This window comes from Pyxicephalus adspersus, chromosome 2 (genome assembly GCF_032062135.1).
Source record: "Pyxicephalus adspersus chromosome 2, UCB_Pads_2.0, whole genome shotgun sequence".
Classification (NCBI taxonomy): domain Eukaryota; kingdom Metazoa; phylum Chordata; class Amphibia; order Anura; family Pyxicephalidae; genus Pyxicephalus; species Pyxicephalus adspersus.
The window spans coordinates 53060678-53088532 of record NC_092859.1 but is presented as its reverse complement, the minus strand read 5'-3'; the positions used below and the strand labels follow the sequence as shown (position 1 = coordinate 53088532).

General features: G+C 37.9%; 1 protein-coding gene across 1 annotated transcript; it reads left to right on the top strand.

Moving 5' to 3' along the window:
* The first annotated feature begins 2511 nt into the window (after positions 1-2511).
* Positions 2512-26892, top strand: ETF1 (eukaryotic translation termination factor 1). The gene is made up of 11 exons (XM_072400795.1): positions 2512-2672; positions 2761-2880; positions 9650-9825; positions 11764-11903; positions 17035-17173; positions 19290-19480; positions 21493-21622; positions 22156-22311; positions 22406-22470; positions 23459-23606; positions 24426-26892. Exons 2-11 carry the CDS (start codon positions 2795-2797, stop codon positions 24506-24508), a joined length of 1314 nt encoding a protein of 437 aa, XP_072256896.1. The 5' UTR covers positions 2512-2672; positions 2761-2794; the 3' UTR covers positions 24509-26892.
* The last annotated feature ends 963 nt before the right edge of the window (positions 26893-27855 follow it).

The following is a 27855-nucleotide window of genomic DNA, read 5'->3' as shown; positions in this document are numbered from 1 at the left end:
TTATAATTTTAAATTCCTACTCTAAGGAAGTCACTTCTGGAAGTGCATTTACCTTCCATAGACCTGTGTACTAAAGTTTTAGTACGAAAGTGTGCTTCCTCCTTGTTCTATTTTAGTTGCCTCAATCTTGCAAGCGACCTTGGTTCATCAAGTTCTCCATATCTTCTGACAAGCCTTTTCCAGCATGAGGGTTTCCACCCAGCTGCAAACAACAGGCAGTTTTTTGCTCTTCGTTATGTCCAATGACTGGGTACAGTATTCAGTGTCAACAAGGCACAAGATTGAGCTTTTTTTCAGGTTTTTCTCATTTACTGCAGAGAGCCGTGGTTACAGTATGTACATGAGGCTTGTTGCCCAGAGAGTGGTTATTCCAATGGATGGAAATTCAGACACCTGCTCTTTTGTCAGTCAACATTTCCAGAGCAGAGAAGTGGGTTTCCTGAGTTCTCAGTGTATTGATCCTAGGGTATAAACTTATGTGTGTTCTTTCACATCTTCCTAAAGTGAGTAACACTGCAAGTGAATTTAACAGCATTTTACACAAACTTCATATGAATATGTTCATGGCCAGAACCAGGGACCTAAAAGCAGTCACAGTGTATATTCTAGAGACTTCTTAGGTGCAGTATTTCCTGATCTCTGTGTTACCTCTAATAAAAGAGGAATTAAACCCAAAAACAACCCAAAACAAAAAAAATACACTCACCTTGAATCCTGCAGAGCAGTTGATCCATCCGGAGGGTACTTCCATCAGGTCCGCTGTCGTCCCGGCATCCATCTTCAGGCCGGGGCCGCCATCTTCTCTCTGTTCTTCCAGGTTTTTCTTCCTACATCACCCAACACAGGCACGGGATCATGTGACGTAGATGGGAAAAAAACATGCCAATCTCATGCATGCAGTTTCTTTCTCTATTGCTTCAGAATGCAGAGGAGGAGCAACCAAGAGCCTGCCAGGATGTGTGACCTAGGTATCCCAGGAAGCTCTGTGCTCCTTATCATTCTTGATTGACTAGGCCAGGGGTGTCAAACTCTGGCCTGAGGGCCAAATCTGGCCCGCAACATCCTTCTTTTGGGCCCCCAAAGGAATCCTAAATATGACCTGCAGCTGGCCCGCCGCTGCATTGAAATAGCGCCACTACTACAATTCTGGCAATCCTGGCATCACTCTCGTCTGTTGACCAGTGGGCTCCCTGCTTATGCATGGCCCCACATTGGACTGTTTTATAGACGCAAATAATGCTTGGAATTTTAGTAGCAGCGCTATTTAGAGAGTTTCAGCGGTGGGCCACTCAAAAGATTTAGCTCTGCATTGGCCGCGTCTGGCATTTCCAGCATTCCCCCCAGCTGTACTTTTCCTTCCTTTTACTCCAAGGCATGGACTTGAATGGTTGACGTTTCATAAAAGAATATTGTTGTTATTATTATTGTTAGCCTGTGCAAAAAGTTTACCATTAAAATTTAACTCAGAAGGCTACAAATAAAGAAAGAGGCATAAGATTCCTAAATAAAATAAAAACATTTTGATGCCTCTTTCTTTATTATAAGCTTGTTCAAGATTGAATGTGAAGCAAAACCTATTTGTTTCCATATAAAAAGGGTTTATATCGAATGAGCAGAACCCTTTTTTTTTTAATTTTTTCAATAAATTTCAAGGTTGGCCACGACTGTGTAAGTTTTTAATTTTGTCCCTCTGTGTATTTGAGTTTGACACCCCTAGTCTAGGCGATTGGGAATTAAGGGGGTGGTGCTGCACCTTTTTTTTTTTTTTTTTAAAAGGCTGTTGCACTTAAAAAAACGCAAACAGAATTTTTACCTTACATTAAAGGATTGTCTACCCTTTTATGTAAAGTAAAAATTCTGAGTTTGGGTAAGCTTTAAGCTCTCCCTGTTGTTAGTCAGATTTCTTGTCAGTTCTGCAATGAGAGTCCCTGTCTCAAGGCATAATTTTTACTCCTACAGTTATTAATAATAAACAGGTTTTATATAGCGCCAACATATTAGGCCGCGCTGTACAATAAATAGGGGTTGCAAATGACAAATAAATAGACAGTGACACAGGAGAGGACCCTGCCCCGAAGAGCTTACAATCTAGGAGATTGTTCCAACTTTGCCACTGTGCACAAGCTCTTTTGCCATGGCTATATCACTGCACACAGAATGTTTGCGTGCAAATACTTCTAGCAATTATCTGGCCATCTCAGGTTCTACATCAGTGATTGAGAGGATATTAAAAGTTAAAAAAGCAGATGCGCAAAACACAGTTTAAACAGAACAGAGTGATAATTATATCTCAAAGATATATTGTTATTTGTGTATCCACCCATTCTTTCATTCATATCGCTACAATATGGGAAAACACAAACAACGCGAAGACTTCCCAGGAATACTACATTTCCCACACCCCAAGCAGCCATGAGGTATCATAGGCGTATCCGTTTTTACAACCAATGAAAGCTTGCCTTATTTCCAGCCAGTTAGCCAATGGAATAATGAGGTGCTGGCGGCAGGAAGTGAGCTCATGGACCCATGTGAGCAAGCTTGGATTGCAACACATGCACCAGCAGCCGCTGCGAAGAAAGAAGCCGGTTTCTACGTCACATCTGGGAGCTGGGGCTGACTCCATTGAAAGCGGGCGTTGTGCTCCACGCTAAAAGCCGAGGATAAGGGGACCGGTAAGCGTCGCCGCTTTTATTTCTTTTCGCTGGTAAGACTTTATTGAGTCGCGCCGTGTTGCTAACCGTGTGGTTTTCTGTTGAACAGCTCTCGGCTTTAATCAGGAGGAGGAGGAGAGAAGATGGCGGACGATCCGAGTGCGGCAGACAGGAACGTTGAGATATGGAAAATTAAGAAGCTGATTAAGAGCTTGGAGGCGGCCAGAGGGTAAGTGTGAGCGAATGTAATGGCGAGTGGAGACTTGGAGCAGACTGGAAGCCGTGGAAGGCAGGGAAGGCCGCGGTTAGGCGAGCACGCTGCTCCTTCAGCTTCCCTGCGCCTGCCTCACCCACACTGCACGCCGGCTCCACAGGGCTCTGCTGGCCATTCTCCTTTCTAGACATGTGCTGCCCATGTACGTTGTGTGATCACAGCTTATTCGCCTATTGTTCAGATCTAACCCAACATTTACTTCTGATCTAGCTTAAATCTCTGATTGTATTAAGGCCTGCTCAGAGAAATGTAGATTTGTGTACAGACTCATCTAGAAACCAGAGGACTGCCAAATGGGAACATGATGTTTTCTTCTAATATTGATTAATACATTAGAATATGGTTGGTATGTGCAAAATCAATGTCTAGTGATGGCATTGGCTTTCTGAATGTGATGACGGGTATGTATCAAATATGACTGAATCAAATGTGTTATCCTATTATATAGATGGGGCATGGAGTAAAGACGGCTGAAAAAAAAACCAGGCCGATTTTTCCATACCCTTGACTTTCTTGTCCTTTTTACAGAGGTTAGCTGTCGGTCTAGTTTTAATTTGCTGTGATATTTACAAGTGGTACATGTTGAATGCAGATTTGCACCAACATAGAATGTGGCTCTGTGTTTAGAGGGCTTTGTTTACCTATGTTAGAGCCAATGTGAGCAGTAGTAGTAGTGACACTTAAGTGTCTCACAAACTCCTTAAAGCGAATGTGAACCCAAAACAAAAGTCACACTTCAATACCACAGATCATTCTGTCCATCGGGGGGTTTCTTCCATCGGGTCCTGCGTCATCCCAGTATCTGTCTTTGGCACTGCGCAGAGGGAGTGCCGGGCACTGACATCTTCTCTTTATACGGGTTCTTCTTCCTGCGTCATCTAATCTCGCACTGCGCAGGCGTGAGATCGGGAGATGGAGAAGCCAGGAGCCCCCGGGATGTGTGGCGAAGGTATCCCGGGAGGCTCTGTGCTCCTATTTATTAAAGGGTAGTGCTCAAAATTTTACATGTAAAAAAAAAAGGTCTACTCTTTTATGTAAAGTAAAAATTCTGAGTTTAGGTATGCTTTAATTTGACTGCCTCAAACTGCTAATCTCACACAACAGATACACAACTATGAGACTGAAGGTGCAGTAAATACACATATGACATATGTTACCCCTATTTCCTATTTTCCTCTTCTGCATGATGTTACAGGCCCTTATTTTAGATTCTGTACAAATAAATGAATTATCCTGAATTCCTGAATTATCCTTACCTATCTCTCCCCCCCCCCCCCAAGCATTTAACCCAATAAGGGTGTAGGGGAGAGGGGTCTTTCTGTATATGGGTACATCTGAAAGCGGCCCATAGTTTAACTTTAAATGTAAGTAGTGTAACCTGGAACAGACTGTTTGTACTTATTGAATTGGGCTGTGTTTGTACACCTGCTATTTATTTGTCAGCAATCATTTAGGTCTCAAAACTCCTAACTGTTTTTCCTCAATTACAGTTACTTATTAAGCTGCTTTTATAGTGACCAATCGCACAGCTTGTCAAATATGAACATTGCTGGTTCTTCAGGAGTGCATTTTGGCAAATGCTGTACCCATTCTAGATAGTGGCTGCTACTCCAAGTTATGCAGTTGTTGATCACTGATTAGAAAATAGAATAAACGCTCAGAATGAATGTTGTCCATGATGTCCTAATGCAACGTTTGCCTTTTTATTGACTGCAGTTCAGTGGAAATTTAACAACTTAGTCACCTTTTTGCATTTTATAATTTTTTTTTTAATTGATTTTTAGGGCAAATTCTCCTATAAAATCTGCTACAAAAAACTGTTCCTTTTTTATCCAAAGCTGCAGTTGATTGTTTCTCTAGTCCTGGGTGTTCTTCCTGTGTTTATAAGGGGCAGGGGTCTAGTCTACTGTATGACATGGACACCTCCTTTTTGCTGTATAGCAGCGGGTCCTCTTAGGATCCAGAGGAGGATCAGCAGACTGCAGCAGTAACACAAGTGCTATGGGATCAGGCCATGTGGGTGCATCCATCTGCAGTGCCCAGAAGTAACTCTGTCAGAGTACCTGGGCAGTGAATTTGGCAACGTATTTCTTCCTTTTACAACTAAGGAAAAAAAGTGCATGATGTGTGGAAATGACCAAGTTTCACATGTTGGATGGTTTCAAATCTTATCAGCCCAGTTCAGTTGTACAATTTTTTCTTTAACTTGATTTTGTTCCAGGCCTCAGCAACTCCCGCGTTTATGTGGAGAAAGAGGCCAAGGACTAACAAGACTGTAAGAAGGAACAGTACTGCACAAAATGCAGTACTGGAGAGTGTGCCAAAATGTGCACATATGTTGTGCATACTTATACATTATGGTAAACACCATCTTGGGGCAGAATTAGTATTCTAATGGTAGATGCTTTTAAAAGGTTTGAACTCGGTTCTGTTGCTCAGGAATTCAGCTGCAGAAGTCTTCAACAGTAAATTGACATATCTGTTAAGCCGCATACACACGTGCAATTCTTGTCGTTGGAAAGGATCTTTCACAATCCTTTCCAACGATAAGAACCGCAAGATGCATGAACGAGTGCTGTACATACAGCACCGTTCTGCTCTATGGAGAGGGGAGGGGGAGAGCGACGGAGCGGCACCCTGCTGTGCGTTCTCCCCCTTCTATTGCATTAGGACCGCTCCTCGTTCATCGTTCGTGGCTCCGCCAGGACAGATCCACGGACGATGAAGGACGTGGGCTGTACACACGCCAGATTCTCGTCCGATATCCGGCCGATGCCGATTATTGGGCGAGAAAAATTTGACGTGTGCACGTAGCTTTAGTTTCCTGCAGCATTTGGTTTCTTCAGATTACCTCCACATTACTTCTCCTTTGTCCTCTGATGTCCTTTTATGTGGTGGTTGGTAGGAAAAATGTGAGACCCACTAGAAGTGTCTATTTGCCTAATCGTGGAAAATGGGATCATGCAGGTATATTGACCTTATTACTAAAGACCTGCCTGGTTGCATAGTTAACTTCCAAAACTGTTTAATGGCCTTTCTTAAAGTGGAACTAAACATTCAAATCCTTACCTATTCCTAAACTGTTGCAGGGTGGCACCATGCCTTTCTTTTCTTCCTGAAAACTATCTTGTCCATCTTGATTGCCTGTGATGTAACTCCTACAGATGCATATATGGGTTTATTTAGTTCCAGCAGCTCTTTAGTTTATTCGTTTCCAGCACCCATAAGGGAAGCCAGAATTGACAGATTTACCTGGCAACCCACACTGAGCTGCACGTGAGCAATGATCAGGCAGGTAAGAACAGTTAATGAGGGACATCTCCTGCCTGAATCGCCATGTTAAATGTGGGACTGGGACTTTATTTCCACTTTAACAAGCCAATCAAGCTAACAAAGCAGACAGGCTTTTAACCTACCTAGCGGTCTAATTCTGTCCAATTTCCATGCAAAAAGCCGTACAATTTTTTGCATGGAAATTTATTTTTCATTGTAGGCTATAATTCCCAGGCTTAACTCACCGATATTTAATAAATTTAACAAATTTATTAATAAACGTTAAATAACAAAACACAAAAATTACATTTTTAAATATTATTTTTTTAATATAACTCTACAGTAGCATGTATAATATAATATAATTATAAATTCTATGAATATTTATTTGTATTGGACTCAATACAGCTATTTTGTATTGAATCCAATACAAATTTATTTGAATTTCCCGCCTGCACCGACGCCACCAAGAAACACCGGAGATCGCCGCTGCATTCGCTGGCTGGAGATCGAGGAGGAAGGACGTGTCCCCAGGACCTGCGAGACCGGCAGGATGCCAGGGGACGACACTGGAGCAAAGTAAGTGGGTTTTTTTTTTATCTTAAGTTAAAAGGTACCCCGTGTGTCACTCGGGAATACCGATTTATGTTTTTTTTTTGCTTGGAAAATCCACTCTGAGTTGTGCTGGGGAATACCGCTAGGGGGTTAAACAATATAGCTGATGGTAGACTATAAATTTTTTTTTTTTTTTTTACCTATTACTATTTACTATTACCTAAAGACTCTCAATCTCTTTTAACATCTCTAGCGGTAATCCCGAATGTGACTCGCGGTGGATTCTACCTGCAGAAAGTAGTATTCTCGAGTCAAGCTTGGGGTAGCTTTAACCTAAAAAAAAAAAACAACACTTAACCTTGCTCTGTTGTCATCTGCATATGGCTCCAGAGGGATCTGCAGTAGTAAAGATGTTTGGTTTTTTTTCCCGAACTGCTTAGTTCTGCTTTAATACAAAAAGTGCAAATGATATAGTATAATGTAAAATGTTAAAACTTCAGTTCTGTGAGAACTAGCTAAGTGGTGCAGATGGCAGTCTATTCCCAGAAGCATATCTAAACCTAGCCATAACAAAAATGTTGTACTTGCAATCTCTAGGCTAAGGTTGTAAAAAAAAAAAAAAAAAAAAAAAAAAAATTTGACATTTGTACAGCAGTGCCCCAATGTCGCTCCCTGATCCTCCAGGGTAGATCAGAAAATGACCATGATTCATTTAGGGTAAAGAAGAGCATAGTGGGATGGTCATTCTTGTGTATGTAACCTGACTGCATGTTTTTCCTCAGATGTTACATTTGTTTCCAGGGGCAGTTTGCTGCCTTCATATACAGATTGACATTCAAAAATCTGTCAATCTCTGGACCTGAGGAGTGCCGGATTCCTGAAAATTCCAGATTTTTTTTTTTGTATACTTACCTCCACACACAGGCCAGCCTTCCTCTCGCAGCACCGTGGGTATCTGGCACAGTTCCAGGGAACAGGAAGCAGGGATGCCTCAACGTGTTAGTTTAGCAAGCCAGACCTAACAGCTGTTTTTGCAGAACAGTGCCAGCAAAACATTGGTGGCTAAACCGTGTACTGCAGTCCCTGTATTGAACATGCGATCTGAAATAATGCCGGGAAACTGAAGGATCCGGATTTTTGATTGTCAACCTGTACTAGAATTGGAAGCAGTTGGCGAGGCAAGCAGTTCCTAATTCAAGAAAATTTATACTGTTTGAAAATGCCTTGCTGTAACTGTTCCTGGGTGCCAAGTCTTTGCCAGTAGATACCAGAGCATTGATTGCTACAGTAAAAGTTCTGCTCATTTGAACATTCCCTAAATGATTTCCACCATTGAACTCAGAAATCAAATTTTTTTTTTTTCTTTAACTTGCCTCTAACTATAGTGACTGCCAGTTTTTTTATTTCAAATTTGAGTGTTCATCTGCCCTGATCACTTTAAATTTAAAGCCTTTTAGAAAAGGTTTAAAATAAGCTTATGTCTTGTATTGCAGATGTGAGCTTAAACTACACCTATCAATAGCATGACATATTAAAAAGTGCCTAAGCAAGTACCCTTTAATTTCTTGTCCTACAAAAAAGAGGTATCCTTGCCTAAAGCCCCTTGACAGTATATGTGCAGTGTTAAATGTTAGGGCTTGGTCCTCTTAGTGTGTAGGTGTCCATGTTTGCCTTGCTTTTTTTTATTGATGCACCTTAAGGCTAGGATCACACCTGCAGTTAGGTTGTGGTGCATTTGTTACTTGGGTAGCTTCTCCCTGTGGCAACCCTATAGGGAATGAATAGGGGTGTCAGTGTGTGGTACTATTCAGAGGCAGGTCTGAACCTACCTTAACAATGCACTGATGTGTGCATTGCTTTGCATAGCGCTTTCTGAAGAATGGACTGCCAAACATTGTATTGTGCACAAAAACAGCCCACAGCCGTAGTAGGGACAAGCAATAGGGCACTTGTGCTTTTTATGATCCCACTTTGTGCTTGAGAAAAAGCCATGAGCAGCACAAAAGAACAGTACCTGCATCTTCCAGTTTGTTTAATTTTTGTAGACACATTGTAAACAGGTAATTGTAAGGCATTGAGGAAAAAGATCTGCAAGCAAAATAGCAGGCAGTGCTGGCCACTTGTCTTTAACTAGCCAGTGTCACAAATGCAAAGTATTTACCAGTAAACCCCTTGCTGAATTTGCCATCCCTTGAATTTACTGTGTGAAAAAGGTCACCTGTCCTTGCTCTACACAAGCTTTATCATATTTTTGTTTTAATGCAAGTATTTGTTCAGTGTTTGCTTCGTTTAATATTTTGCTGCTTGACACTTTTACTTGCATTTAAAGTGTATTTTTGGCCAAAACCCTTGTTTTTTTGGATTTGTATAGAGTGGAAAAGTGTTAAAAATCCTTCCTGGGAAAGGAAGTGAAACTTCCCCAGTGGCACATTAAGGATGCAACACAGTTGGTAGAAGTCTCCCAACGTTAGAGGAATCCCCTCTCATTTTCTCACAGCTGGTATTTCTTAAATAGCTGATTTTGAAATCAGACCACTCTTTACATGGTAATTTTGAATGGTCATAGAGTCTAATGTGGGCAATGACTAGTCCTATTTGGACAGTAGTTGGTAAGCCTCTAGTTGTTAGATGGCGTTAAGAGAATTGGCATATCGGAATAATAATTTACAGCTGGATCAAAACTTATTTGTGCTGGTTGTCTACTGACGTTGACTTATTTGTTAAACCAATGTTTTGACTATAGTAGTATTGGGGCACACTACTTGGTTCTAGTGATAATACCAGTCACCAGTGTTATTCTGATGCCCATCAACAAATCTAGCGTTTATTCTGCAGTAACTTAAACATTATAGTCATTTTTTGTTGCTTACAAATATTCATATTTTGATCCCCATAGGAATGGCACCAGTATGATCTCTTTGATTATTCCTCCGAAAGACCAAATTTCACGGGTGGCCAAGATGTTGGCAGATGAGTTTGGTACAGCTTCAAACATCAAGTCTCGTGTGAACCGCCTCTCAGTACTGGGAGCAATTACATCTGTGCAACAGAGACTTAAGCTCTATAATAAAGGTGAGGGTGTCTTTGGTATGCTGCTAATGCAGCACTTTGGGAAGTTTTACTCCCTCACAAATCCATATAGGAAATGTTATGCTGTGAGTGTTATTTTCCTAACTTTTTTTGCTTTTTGAAGTGTTCTGAATATTGTATCTTTTTATTTTTGTTTTCAAATTTGAACCTAAAACTTTACCTATCCATATATCTAAGAAGATTATATATTTGTGTAGATTCCTTTAACATTTTCAATCAAGTTGGTGATGGGTATTGGTGCAGTGCAGATTGCACAGCACTTCTTGCTAAGTTTTTTTTTGCAGGTCAATAGTATGTTCTGTTTTACGATATGAAAAGCCTTTTTCTTTGAACTGTTTTTTTTTTTTTTGGGGGGGGGGGGGGTGGCTTTTCAAACAGACTACACTTGTTTTAAATTGTTTTAAAGATCTTGTAAAAAAGGATTTTAGGCTTTAATACCTTGTGAATCAAAATGTTCTGCCCTGTTACAAATACCTGTCTACTTCCCTACCACGAATCCTAATTTCTTTAGAATGGAGAGGTGCGGGTAAACTAAATTATAGGTGCAAGTGGGGGGGGGGGGGTACTTGTGGTTAACACCCCCCAAGCTTTGATCACCATATCTTAATTACAACATAAAAAACTCTTCCCATCATATGTGCCTTTCTGTTGCACATGACTGTACCCTTCCAGTACCAGAAACCCAATTTCGTTATGATAGGCAGATTTTTTAGGTTCTAATGTGATGAAATTTTAGGGGATGTTGGTCACAGATGTTCACATATTTTCAGTTTCTTACATCTCCCCATTGGGGTTCAAGTGTGAGAAGTGGGCAGAAATGTGTAACAGGGCAGTGCATTTTGATGGTGGATTTTTCATGTTTTGATGCTAAAGTAATGACATTTGGGAGGGGGGTTAGCCAAAAGTGACTCTCACTGCACCTACATTTTTGGTTTAGTACACCCCACCATTCTGGGGAAACTGGGATTCATAAGAAGAGACGCAGACGGTAACCTAGTATGACAGTTATAGATTTGTGACAGGTAGCTATCTATTTAGGGGCCCCACCCCAGTGCTCCTTGCTATGTAAGTGGCCCTGGGGGGGGGCCCAATTTGCATTTTCATTTAAAGGCCCCTAGGCTCACTTATTTTTGAAATGACACTCCCAATGTTGTATTTTCACAAGTTTTTAAAATTGTGGTCCACCTATTTTAAAATTCTTAAAATCTTGAAATAGGATTTACTCCTAGCTATGAGGGTCCCCTGAACACCCTGAAAATTTTGTTGTAGGACTGCAAGAACATGCAGTTACACAAAGTGATCACACTGTGCTGCCGATAATGTCATTACGCGCGCCCACTCGTGCAGATACATATTGTAGGGTTTTTTTTTTCTTCATAGAATCCACAGCACAAGCAGATGGGAATGAGGCTGCCGGTGTCCCATTCTTATCCTAGTTTTGCTTTTCTCACCTGCCCAGGTCTAACTGGGGAGAACTTTGCCATCAGAATCCAGAAAGCCCTTTAATTCTTCCAGCTTTCTACCCCCCCCAATACATTAATTCAACTTTCTAATGCCCACCTTCTTGGTATGTCCCGTTTTTCCAACATCTGTGTATTATGACACAACTTTACAGAGTAGTATTTCTGTGGTTACTTAAAAATGCTGGATGGTGCACCCAGCTAAAAAGAGTTGAGTAGAAAGCTGAACTACCAACCTTTCATTGCTTTTTATATGTAACTGATTCCATATTTTTTCATACCTGTACAAATTATCTCTTAGTTTTTAAAATAACATAGGTTTACACTTTTTTGATGTCTTGCAAGGGAAATGGGATCAGTTTTTAAAGTAACTACATTATTTTATATGTAAATGATATAACAAAAATATACCTAATAAAATAGTGCATCTGGTCAATCTTTAAAATGTTTTATTTTTTAGTACCACCAAATGGCTTAGTTGTTTATTGTGGAACAATTGTAACAGAAGAAGGAAAGGAGAAGAAAGTAAACATTGATTTTGAGCCATTTAAACCAATAAACACATCTTTGTACTTGTGTGACAACAAATTTCATACTGAGGTAAGGTGCTACAACATTTTATTAATGTTTTCACTTGATTCAAATTTAGAGCATCATCCTAATAAATAAAAAATCCAAATTTTAGGTGGGTGCAAAGATTAAAGTAATGATTTTTTTTATTTGCTTCATAAGTTGTGTCCTAGGAAAATTAACTAGTAAGGTTATATGTATCCAGTGAGGTACAAACAACGAGCGGCTTTTTGGAGACAACGTTCAAAACAAAGTATCTTTATTATTTATACAGTCCACCTGTGCTAAACAGCAAGTCTTTAAGTGGGGTGGTACAATATAATAAACATAAAGCGATGCACAATATTGCATTGAGTCTTTGTGTTTTTCTCCTAAACCCAACACGTTTCGCCTATTGGCTTCCTCAGGATATTTTTGTAGACTTATGTCGTGCTCGGTTGTTGATGTTTGAGTAGGTGAAGTGCAGAAACAACTTTTATATATAGGTGAGGATTTATGTTCTCTCGCTTTTCTGTGATGTTATAATAGTCACTTGTAAACGGTTATGGCAAAATAGAATAATATTCCCAAGAAGTGTGGGTTTTAAGGGACAGATTAATTTTTAGGTGATAGAAGTGTAAGATGTTCAATTTATAAGGGCTAATTTGCATCCAAGTAGTTGGCTTATCAAGAAAGGAAAAGTTTGAATGCAACAGATTTCCCAAGTGGCTACCAGATGTGGAGTGTGAGGATGGAACTATGCAAAACTAGATAACAGGCATGAACTGAATAGACTAAAATGGCCTAAATGTTAGTTAAATTTGGCATATAACTGTAAAATAGTTGGTAAATATAGTCCAAAATTAACTGCCATTCTCGGGAACGGAACTGCTTCTGTGTTCTGTTATAGAAGCTCCTAAATTTGATCTGAATATTTTCATAGCTGAAAATGTCTTTCAACACGGACTTGGGTGGGTTGCATTGCTGTTACAGTTCGAGCCACATGGCTAACATTGTCTGAATAAAAAGGATAGCTTCTTCTATACTTTGAGAGCAGTCATACTTTTCACCTTTTTTTTTAATCCTTTAGCAAGGAATTTCTTTGATTTGACATTTACTGTCGTTTTGTCTGTTTAGTCATTCATTCCTTTACACGTTGTCCAAGTTGGCTACAAAGTGTTTCAGCTAGTAACCCCTTTTTGCATAATGCTATGTCACAGTGCTTTTTTTCCAATAGCAGTTTGTTGGTTGGTTCAACATAAATGTCCGCTAACACGATCTGATTATCCAGTAAAAGAACCCTGTGTTTTCTTCATTGAAGATACAATACTACCGACTATTAACCAACCACCACCACTTTAGTTCAGACAAAATATCAAGCTCCAAAAAAAGATTGCCATGTGGGAAGTTTATATTGCAAGCCTTTCTAATTCTTGCACCCACTGACTTTTAGTTTAGTGTTTTCATTGTCCAGTTCTTCAAGAAAGTCTTTTAGCTCAAGCAAACGCTTTATCATCAAATAAGTAATTTCCCAGCTTGTTGATTGATCTGGAATTGCTTTTTCCAGCACTTCCCTTTATAATAGCATCTGTTTTAGTGGCCCTGGCTGCAACAGTTACTTGTCTCAACTTTGCAATTAGAGCAGCTGCATGACGCGTATGTCAAATTTTATTAAGCTTAGATTCGTTTTTCAGCAATATCATCCAAAGCCTTCCTCAAATCTAATGCTGCTTCTCTCGCCCGATAATCGGCATCGGCCAGATATTGGGCGAGAATCTGGCGTGTGTACAGTCGGCGTCATTCATCGTCCGTGGATCCACCCTGGCGGATCCACGAACGATGAACGACGAGCGATCCTAATGCAAGGGAAGGGGGAGAGCGCGCAGGGGGGTGCTGCTCCGTCGTTCTCCCCCTCCCCTCTCCATAGAGCAGAACGGTGGTGTATGTACAGCACTCGTTCATGCATCGTGTATTCCTTTGTCGTTGGAAAGGATCGTGAAAGATCCTTTCCAACGACAAGAATTGCACGTGTGTACGCAGCTTTACAATAATTGTAAAATAATGTTCTGTGTACATGCATCCACTTATGCATGTCCCTTCAGGGATTTTTATTTTTTCATTTGGCTTCTTCAGTTTTAAGTTTCCTTACACTTTCTCATTCCAAAAAAAACCTCAAATTTTTTAATTTTTTTTTTTTTTTTTAGCCATTTCTCTATTTGTCTAAAAAGACTGGATGTGAAAATGATAGGGGTATACTATTTACTGCCATTTTAATGATGTGGCTTTAGAATTTTTTTGGTGTCATTGGTATTGTAACTTTGTCAGATGTAAAGAATCTTCTTAGTTGGGTTTGCTCTCCAGTAGACATTTGGAAGGTTTTCATTGCTATCTTTTTCATTAACAATGGCCAACACTTTATTTCTAATTTTTTCATCACATGCTTTACCATGATCATCTTCTATAATACATTGGCACACATAATGATTCCAGTCTCTTGTTAGTGTAAAATGCTCCTAAACAGCAGACTTTGTGTTTCAAAATGGAAAAAATATGATTAATGGGATGCTTAATTCACTACAATATACACATAAAATGTTCCACCAACCAAAGGAGCATACACTTTTTATAAAGTAGGACCATGATTATATGATTGTGTGTCTATCAAACATACATACATACATACACACATACACACAGCCTTCTCTATACACACAAACAAACCACAGCCGAGCACTATATGTGATTTGCACCATATACATAAACATGCGCAGTGCCCTACATTTTACACAAGAACAGATGCACTGTTCACAGAAACCTGCACAAGAGCCTTGAAGTTTGTATGGTTTATACAATCTGCACTATATACATTCATACATTGCTCCGTTATACACACACATACTCAGCCCTGCAGTTTATTTAGAAACAAGCACACATTCCTCCACTATACGCCCAAGAAGCCTTTCAATTTCATCATGAATACTTAATGGAACAGCTTCTTAGATTCATCTAAGTTTTTCCAAGCTCTTGTAGCAGACAGAAAGTTGTGAAGAGACTGCTGCCTTTTTCCTGTGTGTGCTGAAGACAGGGCAGAGGGAGGCTCCAGGGACCATTTATTTGATTGCCTAATATTCGGGTGGTGTGCAGGTTAAGCGTAAGTATATTTAAAAAGGAGCATATCTGGAGAGTGCAGACAGGTGTCTAAAGCAGGCACTGAGTGTTGTGGGAAACCACCTCTGCTTTCCCACAACACTCAGTGTGCAGAAGACATAGATTTATATATGTAGAATGTAATGTATAACCCTGATTAAAAGATATTAACACTAAGCAAAAATTTCTTAATCCTATTAAATGAATGTTTTTCATTAGTCAGGTATAATCCAGATACAAAGTTGTATAAATATTAGGCTGCAGAATAGTTAGTGTGCTTCATACTAGAGACAACTCCGCAGTGGGCTTAATACACCAGTGAACTACTTTAGGAAAGGACATTTTGACATGCTATTTTCACAACTTTCATCTAATAGTAAAGTCAGTAAAAAAAAAAAAACCTTTGAACTGCCCTCAGCCTTTCTTAGTAGATTCTGAAGTATCGGCAGTTGTAAATGCGATGGTTCCTTTATTCTCCTTGTAATGGGGTTAAATTTGAGAGCTGCCATTACTCTAAAATTAAGAAATTACCTCCTAATGACATGGTGTGCCACACTTAAACTAGCCGATTGTTTCTGCTTTTTGGGCCTTTTAGAACCTAGGAGCCTGCAAAAAAAAAATTTCTTCGAACTTCGTTTCATTGAAAACGCACTTCATCTAACATCTTCCCCATCCATATTAAAATTGTTTCCATTTTAGTAAGAAATTGAGGTGGTCTACCCCATTTTGGATCTGTTTATTGCCCACCCAGTATGGTAGCCACAGTCATGGTAGAGCCTGTTCATGTAAAAATTAAGAACTCTACCAGTAACCAGTTGTATGCTATTTTTACATCTTCCATCCTGCTGGTGGGACCTGCCAATATGTGACTAGCTAGTATGGATTTATATTCATGTTAATATCTTAAGCGGAATAAACTGGGAAAACACTTTTGTCAATGTTCCAGCGCCAAGTGTCAGCATCTTCTATCTGTTCTTCCACTTCCAGAAGATCTTTGTAGGCACTCCCTTAGTTTTTATTCTAATTATTTAGTACAGGGCTAATTTGAACATGTCTTTCCATATTTAGAGGCCACTGTTACTGAAAGAGTTGTTGGTCTTCCAAACACCGATAAAGACGAAAGTGGCCCATCATTGAGAGCTTTTTCATTGATGATAAATGCTTTTCATCCGCTGTGGGCAAAAGCAAATGCAGCTCTAGGTTACTGATTACTCTGTGGTAGTAAAGCCGTAACTAAAAAATTTCACAACAGTCTTAAGTATTTATAACCAGATTGTGACTGCAGTGGTTCATTATCAGGCTCAGGCTTGACTTTGAACCTCCCAATTTTTAGATAATTGCTGCAGCGAAAATTTTACTGCTTAGTTTTCAAAGTGAACCACAGATGTGGATATTCACATTTACCTTCAAATACCTGAATTGGCGTCAACTGGATCCCCAGATTGACATTTAGGGTGTGCAAAGGTGGGTCTCCATTTTTTGGGTACATCCTGTATCTAAAGTGCAGGCTAGTTTTCTGAAGTGGAACGTCTCCTTTCTCTTTCGATGCTTAAAGGGTTTTACTTTCACTGTATGGGCAGTGGAACCAGCTTGTGTGTAAAATCTACAGGTCCTGAGAATTTACGATCAATTTAAGACCTGTTTTGGCAACCAAAAATGTAACGTTTTAAGGGACAGACCAACTGGAGAAACTGCATGAAGCATTTCAAACCAAGTTAAACACCTGCACCATAAGGGATTCCAACTGCTCCAATTCATCTGTAATACCCAGTGCCTGTTTGTGATTTTTCAATATTGCAAAGAGAAATGCTTGTCGTAACCAACAATTCTGTATATGCATCCTAAATAATGTTATTGCCAAAATCATTAGGCTTATAGCTGTATGGTTAATTGCCTTGGTCCATGAGGTGTATACTTTTGCAGTAGCTGAAATGTGTAAGTACTGTATTCAGGCATGTGGAGGGTGTTCCATAAGTTTCCAAAAGTTGTCTCCAGTCACCAAACTCACTTTTTCTTTATACTTACTTTATTACAGGCTCTCACAGCTCTTCTTTCCGATGATAGCAAGTTTGGATTCATTGTAATAGATGGTAGCGGGGCACTTTTTGGAACTCTTCAAGGAAATACAAGAGAAGTGCTACACAAATTCACTGTAGATCTTCCAAAGAAGCACGGTAAAGTGAAAACTGTATTTTGTCATGCTATACAACACGAGAAACTTGCTTATATTTTCTCACTTTGTTTTACTGTATATGGTTCGCCAAGACTGCAGTCTGATATTCTCAACACTTCAGATGAAATACATATTAAAAGCTGTGTTTGTGTGTAGACCTTTAGCCATTTCTGTATCTATGTAAATCGAAGATATTGTAACATACTAATGTAATCAGATTGTCACCAGATTTAAACTTTCAAGCCTTAACTAAGATGTTAATCCTGAACTACTATCAAGTTTACCACTTAACCAAAATATGTGTTTAAGGAAAGAAAGAACACAACTATGTATAGTTATGACATTCAAACCCCATGACTGTTTATTGGGCCAGGGATGCACTAATGTATAACTATGTAATTATGTATGAAGATGTTTTGAATACATAACTTTAATATATATATATATATATATATATATATATATATATATCTCCTGCCAAAAAAAACTTTTGTTTCTTCTTTCCTTAAACACATTTTATATTTTTGGAGGTATGGCCTTACATTTACTTGTGTTCCTCATTGGTCCATAGATACACAACTTGATATGGGCTTTCCTATTAGGAATAAATGTAAAACTTATATGTAATTCACCCATGTTAATATCCTTACATGGCAGAGTAGGAGGTGATCTTGTAGTTTTTTGTAGTTACTGCTCAGCTAGGCGCATGGCATGTGTGTTTTGGGGCAGTGTCCTCCCCTCCTGTGTCACTGTCTGTACTTGTCATTTGCAACTCCTATTTAATGTACAGCGCTGTATAATATGTTGCCACTAAATAAATCCTATTTAAAAATATAGATGGCACAATATTTTTTTCACAATAATTACACTGGATGTTTTCCCCACCGCTTAACTCGAGGCTTTAAAAGCCCATGTTAGAAATTCCAATAGGCTAATCTACACCAGGATGTTTCCTTGAGGCATGTTTATTAGCGTTATCTATAACATTGCTTGCAACATTTAAAAAAATGTTAACGCTGATAAATGCTTTTATTCATTTCAATGGGACGATTTCCCGCGTTTAAAAGAACTTAAAACGTAAATGCGTTGAAAACGCGGCAAACTTTAAAACTCTAATAAAAGTTGCATATAAATGCAGTTGGAACGTTTACATGCGTTTTTGAAGACGTCCATGTAGACCCAGCCTAATAGAGAGGAATGGAATGGAAACACGCACGCCTTATTGCCAGTGGTGTAAGTATCTGAATGAATCGGTCATGTGCTAATAAATAGCCATTTGAACTTGAATAGTCCTCAGTCCAGCAATTTTTGCTGTGTGGCCCTGCCTACAGCACCTTGAGCGAAATGTCCCTTTTAAAGGTAATGGTTTGGTTTTGTTTCTAGTTTTAAACTTTGGTTTTAGAAAGACCCACTAAACCATATAGATTTTGAAAGAATAGAATCTACTGAATTTCAAAGTGATGCTTTGATTTCCATACTACTTGCACAAATATTGGACAACTATCTGAAGTTGAAACTATATTTTCGATTAATATTACAAGATAAATTATTTATTTAATTTTGTAAATAAAAATTTTTGTTTTGTCTATCTTTAGCAGACTATCAGTTTTTGCATGGAAAGGGCTAATTCTGTGTATATATTGTATTTATTATCCTATAGCTAGGGAAGAAATAGAATGCTTGTCAACCTACAGAGACACTACACAAATCCTTTTCCTCTGTTTGCTGAGTTGACTATGGTCATCAAAGCAGAAATCAGGAATTCAAAATTTTACAATTGTCTGGAAAACTGGGAAGAGTAAATCCTAAAATATACTTCATGGAAACTCTCAAATACAGATTACTTGCACCTCCCCCACCTTCAATTTCGTTGGTCATCTGCTAACCTTATATAAATCTTGTGGTTCGAATAGTCATATGGAGGCATCTGGAAGAAGTTAATATCTAAGATGTATACTTTGGGGCAGCAGTAAATGTAGTTTTGTGGAGGTATTTTGGTAGGGGGTCTGGTTGCATTCAAGGGAGTTTGTGGAAAAAAAGTAAAGGAACTAAAAAATAGTTTTTGACATTTATTTTATATTTGTAACAAATCTCATTTTTTTTCCTCTTTGACACAGGCAGAGGAGGGCAGTCTGCTTTGCGTTTTGCACGTCTAAGAATGGAGAAGCGCCACAATTATGTCAGAAAAGTGGCAGAAACGGCTGTACAGCTCTTTATTTCTGGTGATAAAGTAAATGTAGCTGGACTCGTATTGGCTGGGTCAGCTGACTTCAAAACAGAACTCAGTCAATCTGACATGTTTGATCAGGTGAGATCTTTTTTTTGTTTTTGGTTTTTTTTTTGTTTTTTTTTTTTATGTATGACAGACAAGCAAGGTTATGACCCGATTGGCCCCGGTTTTTGGTGACTCTTAGGCTACGTACACACTTGCAATGGTTCTCGTCCGATAATCGGCTCAAGGCCGATATCGGAGGGGAATCTGGCTATTACATCCACGTGTCCTCAAAGAGGGGAGCTCAGTTATTTCAAAGCCCTTATTTCTAATTTTTAGTGACTCTCTAATTACTGGCTTGGTACCAATAGACTGTCGTAAGGCTAATTTGGTTCCTATCTTTAAAAAGGGAGCAAAGTCATTACCAGGTTAACTACAGACCAGTTAGTTTAACGTCCATAGTTGGAAAGGTCCTAGAGAGTTTGATAAAGAACAGAGGAGTTTCTGCTAGAAAATTAATAAGTGATAGTCGGGATGTCTTCAAGAAAGACCGAAGTTGTCAAACAAATTTTCTCTTTTTAGAGGTAGTAAGTAAATAGGTAAAAAGTGGAATAGCAGTTGATAGAGTGGACTTTGCTAAAGCATTTGACACACATATCCCACAGAAGGGTATTATGCAAGTTAGGATCAATAGGTTTAGAAAAGTCAATTTGTAAATGGATAGAGAACTGGCTTAAAAACCGCAACCAGGGAGTAGCGATTAATGATTCATACTCTGAATGGTCTAATGGTTATTAGTGGCGTACCCCAGGGTTCAGTGTTGGGACCTTTACTGTTTATCATCTTTATAAATGATAGAGTTTGGGATTAAAAGTACCATTTCTGTGTTTGCGGATGACACCAAACTATGTAAAGGAATTAAGTCCATACAGGATGTCTATAATCTACAAGCAGACCTGGATGTACTGTTTGATTGGGCAGCCAAGTGGCAAATGACATATAATACAGATACATTTAAAGTTACGCGCTTGGGGGGTGACAACATGCATGCTTCATACTGTCTAGGGGGAATACAGTTGGGTGGGGGGGAGGGGGTTGGAAATGGAAAAGGAAAAGGATCTGGGGGTTCTGGTGGATCATAGACTTCATAGAGGATGCAATGCCGAGCTGCAATATCTAAAGCTAGCAAAGTACTTTCTTGTATTAAAAAAAAAAAGAGGAATAGACTGCTGAGATGGACATAATCCTGCCCCTGTACAAAGCATTGGTCAGACCACACTGGAATATGCAGTCCAGTTTTGGGTGCCAGTTCACAAAAAGGACATTGTGGAATTGGAGAGAGTGCAGAGACAGGCAACTAAACTAATAAAAGGAATAGAGGAACTCGGCTATGAGGAGAGATTAGTTGAACTGAATCTGTTCTCCTTGTGAAGATATTTTTAGGAGGGGATATGATCACCCTGTATAAATATATAAATGGTCCATATGGAGAACTCACTTCCCCATTATTCACTTTGAGATCATTACAAAGAACAAGAGGGCACTCTTTTTGTGTTTGGAGGAAAAGAAGTTTAATCTCTGGATAGGGAAGGGATTCTTCACTGTAAGGTATGTGAAATCGGCTCCCTCAGAAAGTAGTTTCAACAACTACTATAGATTGCTTTAAGAACAGAATATAACTGGGTATTAAGGCTTTAAAGTAAAAATAACAGTGACTGTTGATCCAGGGAACATCCGATTGCCTCGTGGAATCAGGAAGGAATTTTTTTCCCCTGTTGAAGCAAATTGTACCCAGGGTTTTTTGCCTTCCTCTGGGCCAACTATGTCTTATAGGGTTTTATATTTGGGATATGTTTATTTCCCTAGTGGTTGAACATGATGGACTTATGTCTTTTTTTCAACCTGACCTACTATGTAACTATATAAACACCCAATGCAAACTTTCAAATTAGGATTTGGAAGCACTGTCAGATCCCCAATGTTTCAAAAGAAATTCAGAGGGAGCTTGCATTTGGAATAACACTGCTTTTTAATACAAGCCACACAGAAAATATAGTGATTTTTAAGTAATAATATTGCAAACTTATAACAATATGTTTCATTTTTAGCGATTGCAATCCAAGGTCCTGAAATTGGTTGATATATCATATGGTGGAGAGAATGGCTTTAACCAAGCAATTGAATTATCAACAGAGGTCCTTTCAAGTGTGAAATTTATCCAAGAGAAGAAGTTAATAGGTATGTTAAAAAAATAAAGAATAAAAAAATAACCAATTTCCTTACTTGTAAAGTTTAGACTATTAACTAGAGAAAGCATAGTGTCTAAAGGGCTTTTGTTTACATCAAATGGGTTTTTCTTTACGGTAAAAGCCAGTAGAAATGCAAAACCTGGCCATTGAATTCTGAATGATCTTAAATGTTTCATACTGCCCTTGTCCTCAAGGTATGTTGAATGCGAACAACACTAGACAATGTTTACTACTGGGAAATCCAGTGATCAGCGTTGAGAAAGCAGTGTCCTTATCATGTGCATGATTTCTCCCTAGTTCTTATTTCGAGTTACTAAACAATAGAAGGTGGGACATGTATCTCAGTCAAATTCTTTGTATGCCTTTAAATCTTCAAAATTGAGCAAATTTTTTTTTATATATTGAATATAGTGCAGGTGACATGATTAGTTTTTTTTTTTTTAACATTCGTTTTAATCTTTTTTTCTTTTTTTTCTGATTGTAAATGATTTACCTCCCCCATTCCCTAATGTTTATTTACAGGGAGATATTTTGATGAGATTAGTCAAGACACAGGCAAGTACTGTTTTGGTGTTGAAGACACACTTAAAGCATTGGAAATGGGAGCTGTAGAAATTCTGATAGTTTATGAAAACTTGGATATCATGAGATACGTCTTGAGATGTAATGGCTCTGAAGGTTGGTTGTTTTCGTTTTTTTTACTTATCGTATTTTTAATAAGTTGTAGATGTGTATGTTTTTAAATATACAATGGTGTATATTTTTTCCTTAGAGGAGAAGGTCCTATATTTAACACCAGAGCAGGAAAAGGACAAATCACACTTCACTGACAAAGAGGTATGACATGTTAATTTGTGAACTTTTTATAAACACAATATTTTGCTCTCAATTCTTTCTACAGAACTCGGCACTGAAAATAAGTGTGCAGGTTTGTCACAAATAACTTGACTAACACTTTTTTTTAAATTGCTTGAACCCTAACTCATTACTGAACACTTGGTCATAAACCTTAATCTGAAAAGAAAGGTAAAGTGTGGTTTGTTCCACAGTAATTTTGGAAGTACCACAATTTTAAACATTTACTTTGTAAAGTACAACATTTCACAAGATGCTTTGTAAACATTGATTACAAACTTTTGTAGTTTCCCTACTTTTTAACCCTATCTGCTTTATCAACCATGACTTTTATATGTCAATACTGCATGGTTATGTGACAGCATTACTACCAAAATATCAATAGTCGCAAATGCCATGGCATGTTTTGTTGCAGAGTACGCATTTAACTATATCTGCAATTTATGTGGAGCCGTGTAAAGCTCCACAAAGGAGGTCTAAGACTTGATATTTGCTGTCCCTAATCAGCAAAGTATCAGAGCAAAATAATAAACTAAAACAGTTTTTTTTGTTGTGTCTGTTTGCCCCTCTGTATTTGCTGTTCTCAGAAGTGCAATTGCGTGGTGAGGATATGCTATCGAAGCTAATTAGCAAGAAGGCATTTTAAAGGATAGCAGAGACCAGGTATTGCTTAATTACTCTTTGATTGAGCCAAGATTGGCTTCATGCAAAAGCTAAACTGAATCTCGCAATTCAAGAACAGCAATCTTTCCCAATCAGTCATTCACCGGCAGATTGATGAATGTCATCAGATAGCCGCTGTATACATGTTAGAATTTCAAACGAGATGAGCACAACCTTTCATCCCAGCCAACTGCTATCTGATGCGTGAAGGTTGCTTTTGATTGACAAAAACACTGAAACACATCTGTCACTATTGTTTAATAAAAACTTTCCATTAGGACTAAATTTTGTGAATTTCATATTTTAGACTGGACAAGAACATGAGCTAATAGAGAGTATGCCTCTACTAGAGTGGTTTGCTAATAACTACAAAAAATTTGGAGCAACACTGGAGATTGTTACAGACAAGTCACAAGAAGGATCACAATTTGTGAAAGGATTTGGTGGCATTGGAGGTAAACCAGGAATTGAATTATGAAAATTCTATATTTACTGTACACTCTTTAAAAAGTGTAGCTTATAAAAAAACTGTTTACTATTTGTGATTACACTAACTGAACAGCATTTACATTTAGTTTATAGTTATTAGAACAATTTTTTTTCCATTTAAGGATTCTATCTTTATTTTAAAGTGTTACTACTTTTCTCTATTGAGTTATATTAGGTGTACTTGCCCTGAATACCATTTGAAAATGTTTGGTTAGAATTTGAGATGAACGGCACATGTAGCTTCACATTACAGTATGTGATATATTACAGTATCTATGCACTAATTAGAAAATTAGGGGTGGCAAGTGACGGATACAGACTGATACAGAACAAGGAGAGGACCCTGCCAAGAAGAGTTTACAAAGAAGTGGTGAATGTATCACACAATAAAAGGGAGGATATGGAATGGTTGGGTAGTGAGGGTTTGATACAGATGACAGGTAGGCAAGTTTTGAAATGATGGGTTTTGAGTGATCTTTTAAATGAGCCAAAAGTAGGAGCAAGCAGAATTCGACAGGGATGACCATTCCAACGACCACTAAAGTGTTGCTCCTGAATGATCCTATGTTCCTACTCATAGTGAAGAAATCAGAAAGCAGAACTTTAAAACAGGTTTAAAACTAAAAGCCATGTCCTTCACTAGTATAGGGAGCAGTGGTGGTGTTTACTATATTATCATATAGGACAATACATTTGTGTTTTTAAATATCTAATTTTACAAAATTGAATATGACAAGTTTTATTTTTGTTGTCTTGTATTTTCTCACAAATATTGCTTTTTGCAGGTATCTTGCGGTACAGAGTTGATTTCCAAGGAATGGAATACCAAGGTGGAGAAGATGAATTTTTTGACCTTGATGACTACTAGGTAGTCGACATGGGTCTGGCAATGTGTGCCTAACCCTCCAGCATCCAACCCAAGAAGAAATTTTATGATGAGACACATGTCCCTGCCTTAGATATTGAACATTTCCAGTACTTTGTCTATAAGCATTGGATATAAGAAATAAAGTTCTGTTTTGTCATAATGTAGAGTGAATTCATCTGCAAGGTTTATTTATGCCACCTGGACATGTTTGACAAATCCATTTATTTAAAAAAAGTTGATCTTGTATTCCATCATTTTTTTTTTTAATCTTTATACACAGCCAGATACAATGCATATGATATTCATGCAGATTAACACAATGTTTAACTTTTTTTATTTAGTTCTGCATAGTGGGAAAACTATTCTAATTTTATATTATGTTTGAATTTTTGGGATAAATAGTGGGGACAGCTAGTACACATTATAAAGTTTAAAATATGTAGCAGACCTCTACAAAATGTAATCTATTTGTGCTACTTTAACAGGTCAGTGGATCCTATTACCACCACTCCCAATTTAAGGATGTAATATTTGTCCCAAATGCAAAATCATTAACCTAGATCTTTGCATGATGCTGTGCAGCTTAAAAGTATCAGCACAGAGCATGCCGAGTGCACATCAGTTGTCTTCTTATCGTTAAAAAAAATTGTCTGAATTATCTAATATCTGATACAGAGCATGGAGCCTATGTATGGTAACCATCTTTTACATCCACTGCAGTTAACAGGAATAAGTTAAGAAAAAGAATAACTTAAAAAGTCCTGACAGATGACTGGGAGATTGGGTGCTCAGTTTAATTTTATGAATGTATTTTAGGTCATTTTTGTGACTTATTCCAAAATATAACTATTTACTCTTTTAGGTCTGTAACTCCAGTTGTGTTGCATGATTTACCTGAAGTTCATATTGTGCTTCCATAAGCTGGTACCACAGGAAAGTGTGCAAATTCTCTTGTAATGTGTAACTCGACATGACCTACTGTCAGTTACTTAAATTGAAAACATTTCTGACTGATTTATATGCACTCTGGATGGAAAGTCCCTTTTTCTGTTGATGAACTTTTATTTTTAGGAGTTTATTAAACGTGCTTGAAAATCAGAGTTTGTTTCTATGTAATAAGCTTAATGTCAAAGTTGTTAAGCTGTTAGGTTTTGTACAATTCTGTTCTGCTTTGATGTTACTTGAGAAATACAGAATGCTATCATTAATGGAAACCTTTGGGGGAAAATTTCCACAGCATTAGAAGATGGGTGGCAGCATCTTATTTTAATATATTTTTTTTCCCCCTTGAGTAGTGTTCTACTGCTGATTGGAGACCAATGTAGGTGCAGTGTTGCTTTTCAGTTACAGGAGACTAGGCTGACTCTGACCATTCCACAATATATTGAGGGGAGCCTGATCATAGCCATGTGACTATGCTCTGAGCGCTACTGGAGCAACAAATCCCACGAGGTACAGCTGGCCTACAAGTGCACTTTTAATTTAGACCCATGTTTAACTGGCACCAAAATAGTATTATACTGTTCCTGGTGTCTGCCTAAGCTTAAATGCTACGGGCATTTCTAAATGTGGTATATATGAATGTTAACAATGTTCTTTTAAATTGAGAACTATGTGCAGCTTTAAAAAGGCACTAAAGAAAATACATTGCCTTTTTTACCTGTCTGTCAAAGCTGAATGATAAATGTTGCATGTGTTATCCTGTGTTCAGAAAGAACCCTGTTCTTTGCATTCCTCAAGTAGAAAACTACAGCACAAGTGCACTGACATTGTTAAAAGCATCTGTGATACAAAGATTTTATTTGGGGTTTTTCACCAATGCCTGTACGCAATGTTGTGATGCCGAGAGCGCTGCTACTTGAGAATCTTGTGAGAGTTTAGAAGCGCCCTATGTGCTGTGGTCTCACAATTTAAGCTGGACAATTTATTATTTCAATTAAAATAACTTGGTACACAAATGTTCACTGGCTCCCAAAGATTAATGTTAATATTTTATTTAGTTCTGTTTTTTTTAACAGGTATTTGAGTCCTAATCCTTTGCTTCAGAATTGGTCAACTGCTTGATGCCATTGCATATGTGTCTAATATAAAGAGTTAAAAAAAAAATTGGGTGTAAATTTGCATTAATTTGGAAAGATATTCTATGTATTCACAACATTAATTTAATGTTCAATGCATTAGCATTTTTTCCTTTTTGCTATATTTGGAAATGCCAAATTTTTTTATATATCCTTAATGTGTTCTTTTCAGTGGCACATCATATGTATAAATAAAATGGGGTACAATTCTTACCTTTATCTTCAGATTGAGTGTTCCCAAGCAGTAATAACTTGGTGTTGTGATGTACAGAAATGGAGAAAAGTATTAAACAATATTTAAGAATATTTGTTGCAGTGTTTATTTTTTTTACATATTCATTTTTTCTGAGTTTGTAAGCATGTTCATGTTAGATACACAATTAGGATAAAAAAAACATTTATACAGGGTGACATTATCCCACCTAAATACCTCTTATGAGAGAATAGATTTGGCTCATTACTGGGCTCCTTCATTCCTTCAATTAGTTTAGTTTCCTTCTTAGCCATCTTGGCTACTCTTCAATTCAAATAAACAGTAGTTCACCATTTTCTTTCACATCTTTCAGGTTTTGGTTTCCATTTTAAAGCATTTGAGATCATTTTACCTGAGCAACCTATCATTTTCTACACTTCTTTAAAAAAAAAAAAGTGATCGGTGAGGGGAAAACAAAGTACACTGTTCTACTGAACAATGCCTGGAAAGACCCATTTTAGTCAAGAGATATGCACTATTAATAAGCATGTACAACATTGGCTGTAATTGACACGTTTTTTTTCACAGAAAGAAATTACCTCACTAATTGAACTCCACTGCTAGTATTCCCCTTTCACTTTCTGTAAAGGAATAACAAATTTGATCAATTCCTTGTGTTTCGATTTTGGATAAAATATGCAGTGTTCTTAATGCATTTGCTTGTATGGAAATAAAAGCTGCTATATGGATTTTTTTCACACTGCTATTCTAAACACAACAGTATTTTGCAGTGTGGTTTGGGTAAAACTGACTTAAAACATTCCCATTCTATTTGGTTTTCTTTGAGGACATTATTCCTTCTAAAGTATACAAGGGGACTTTTTAGGTACCAAACCACACAATAGGAATAAAAAATGTTTACAGATTCCATTATAAACTACACACAAAATTGCATGATATTGCTGTCATAATTACAAGTTTTCCTTTGCATTGTATGTTAACAAGGAACATGACTAGATAGCTTTCATAATGTTCACACAATTTTTCACTCCTTGACTTTTTCTCAAGAGGGTGAG

What these genes read in the sequence shown, in the direction of transcription:
- ETF1 (XM_072400795.1), top strand. Translation starts at nt 2,795, where the DNA reads ATGGCGGACGATCCGAGTGCGGCAGACAGGAACGTTGAGATATGGAAA. An exon ending in AGCTTGGAGGCGGCCAGAGG is followed by an intron (nt 2,881 to 9,649) that starts GTAAGTGTGAGC and finishes TGATCCCCATAG; the next exon opens with GAATGGCACCAGTATGATCT. An exon ending in CCAAGAGAAGAAGTTAATAG is followed by an intron (nt 21,623 to 22,155) that starts GTATGTTAAAAA and finishes GTTTATTTACAG; the next exon opens with GGAGATATTTTGATGAGATT.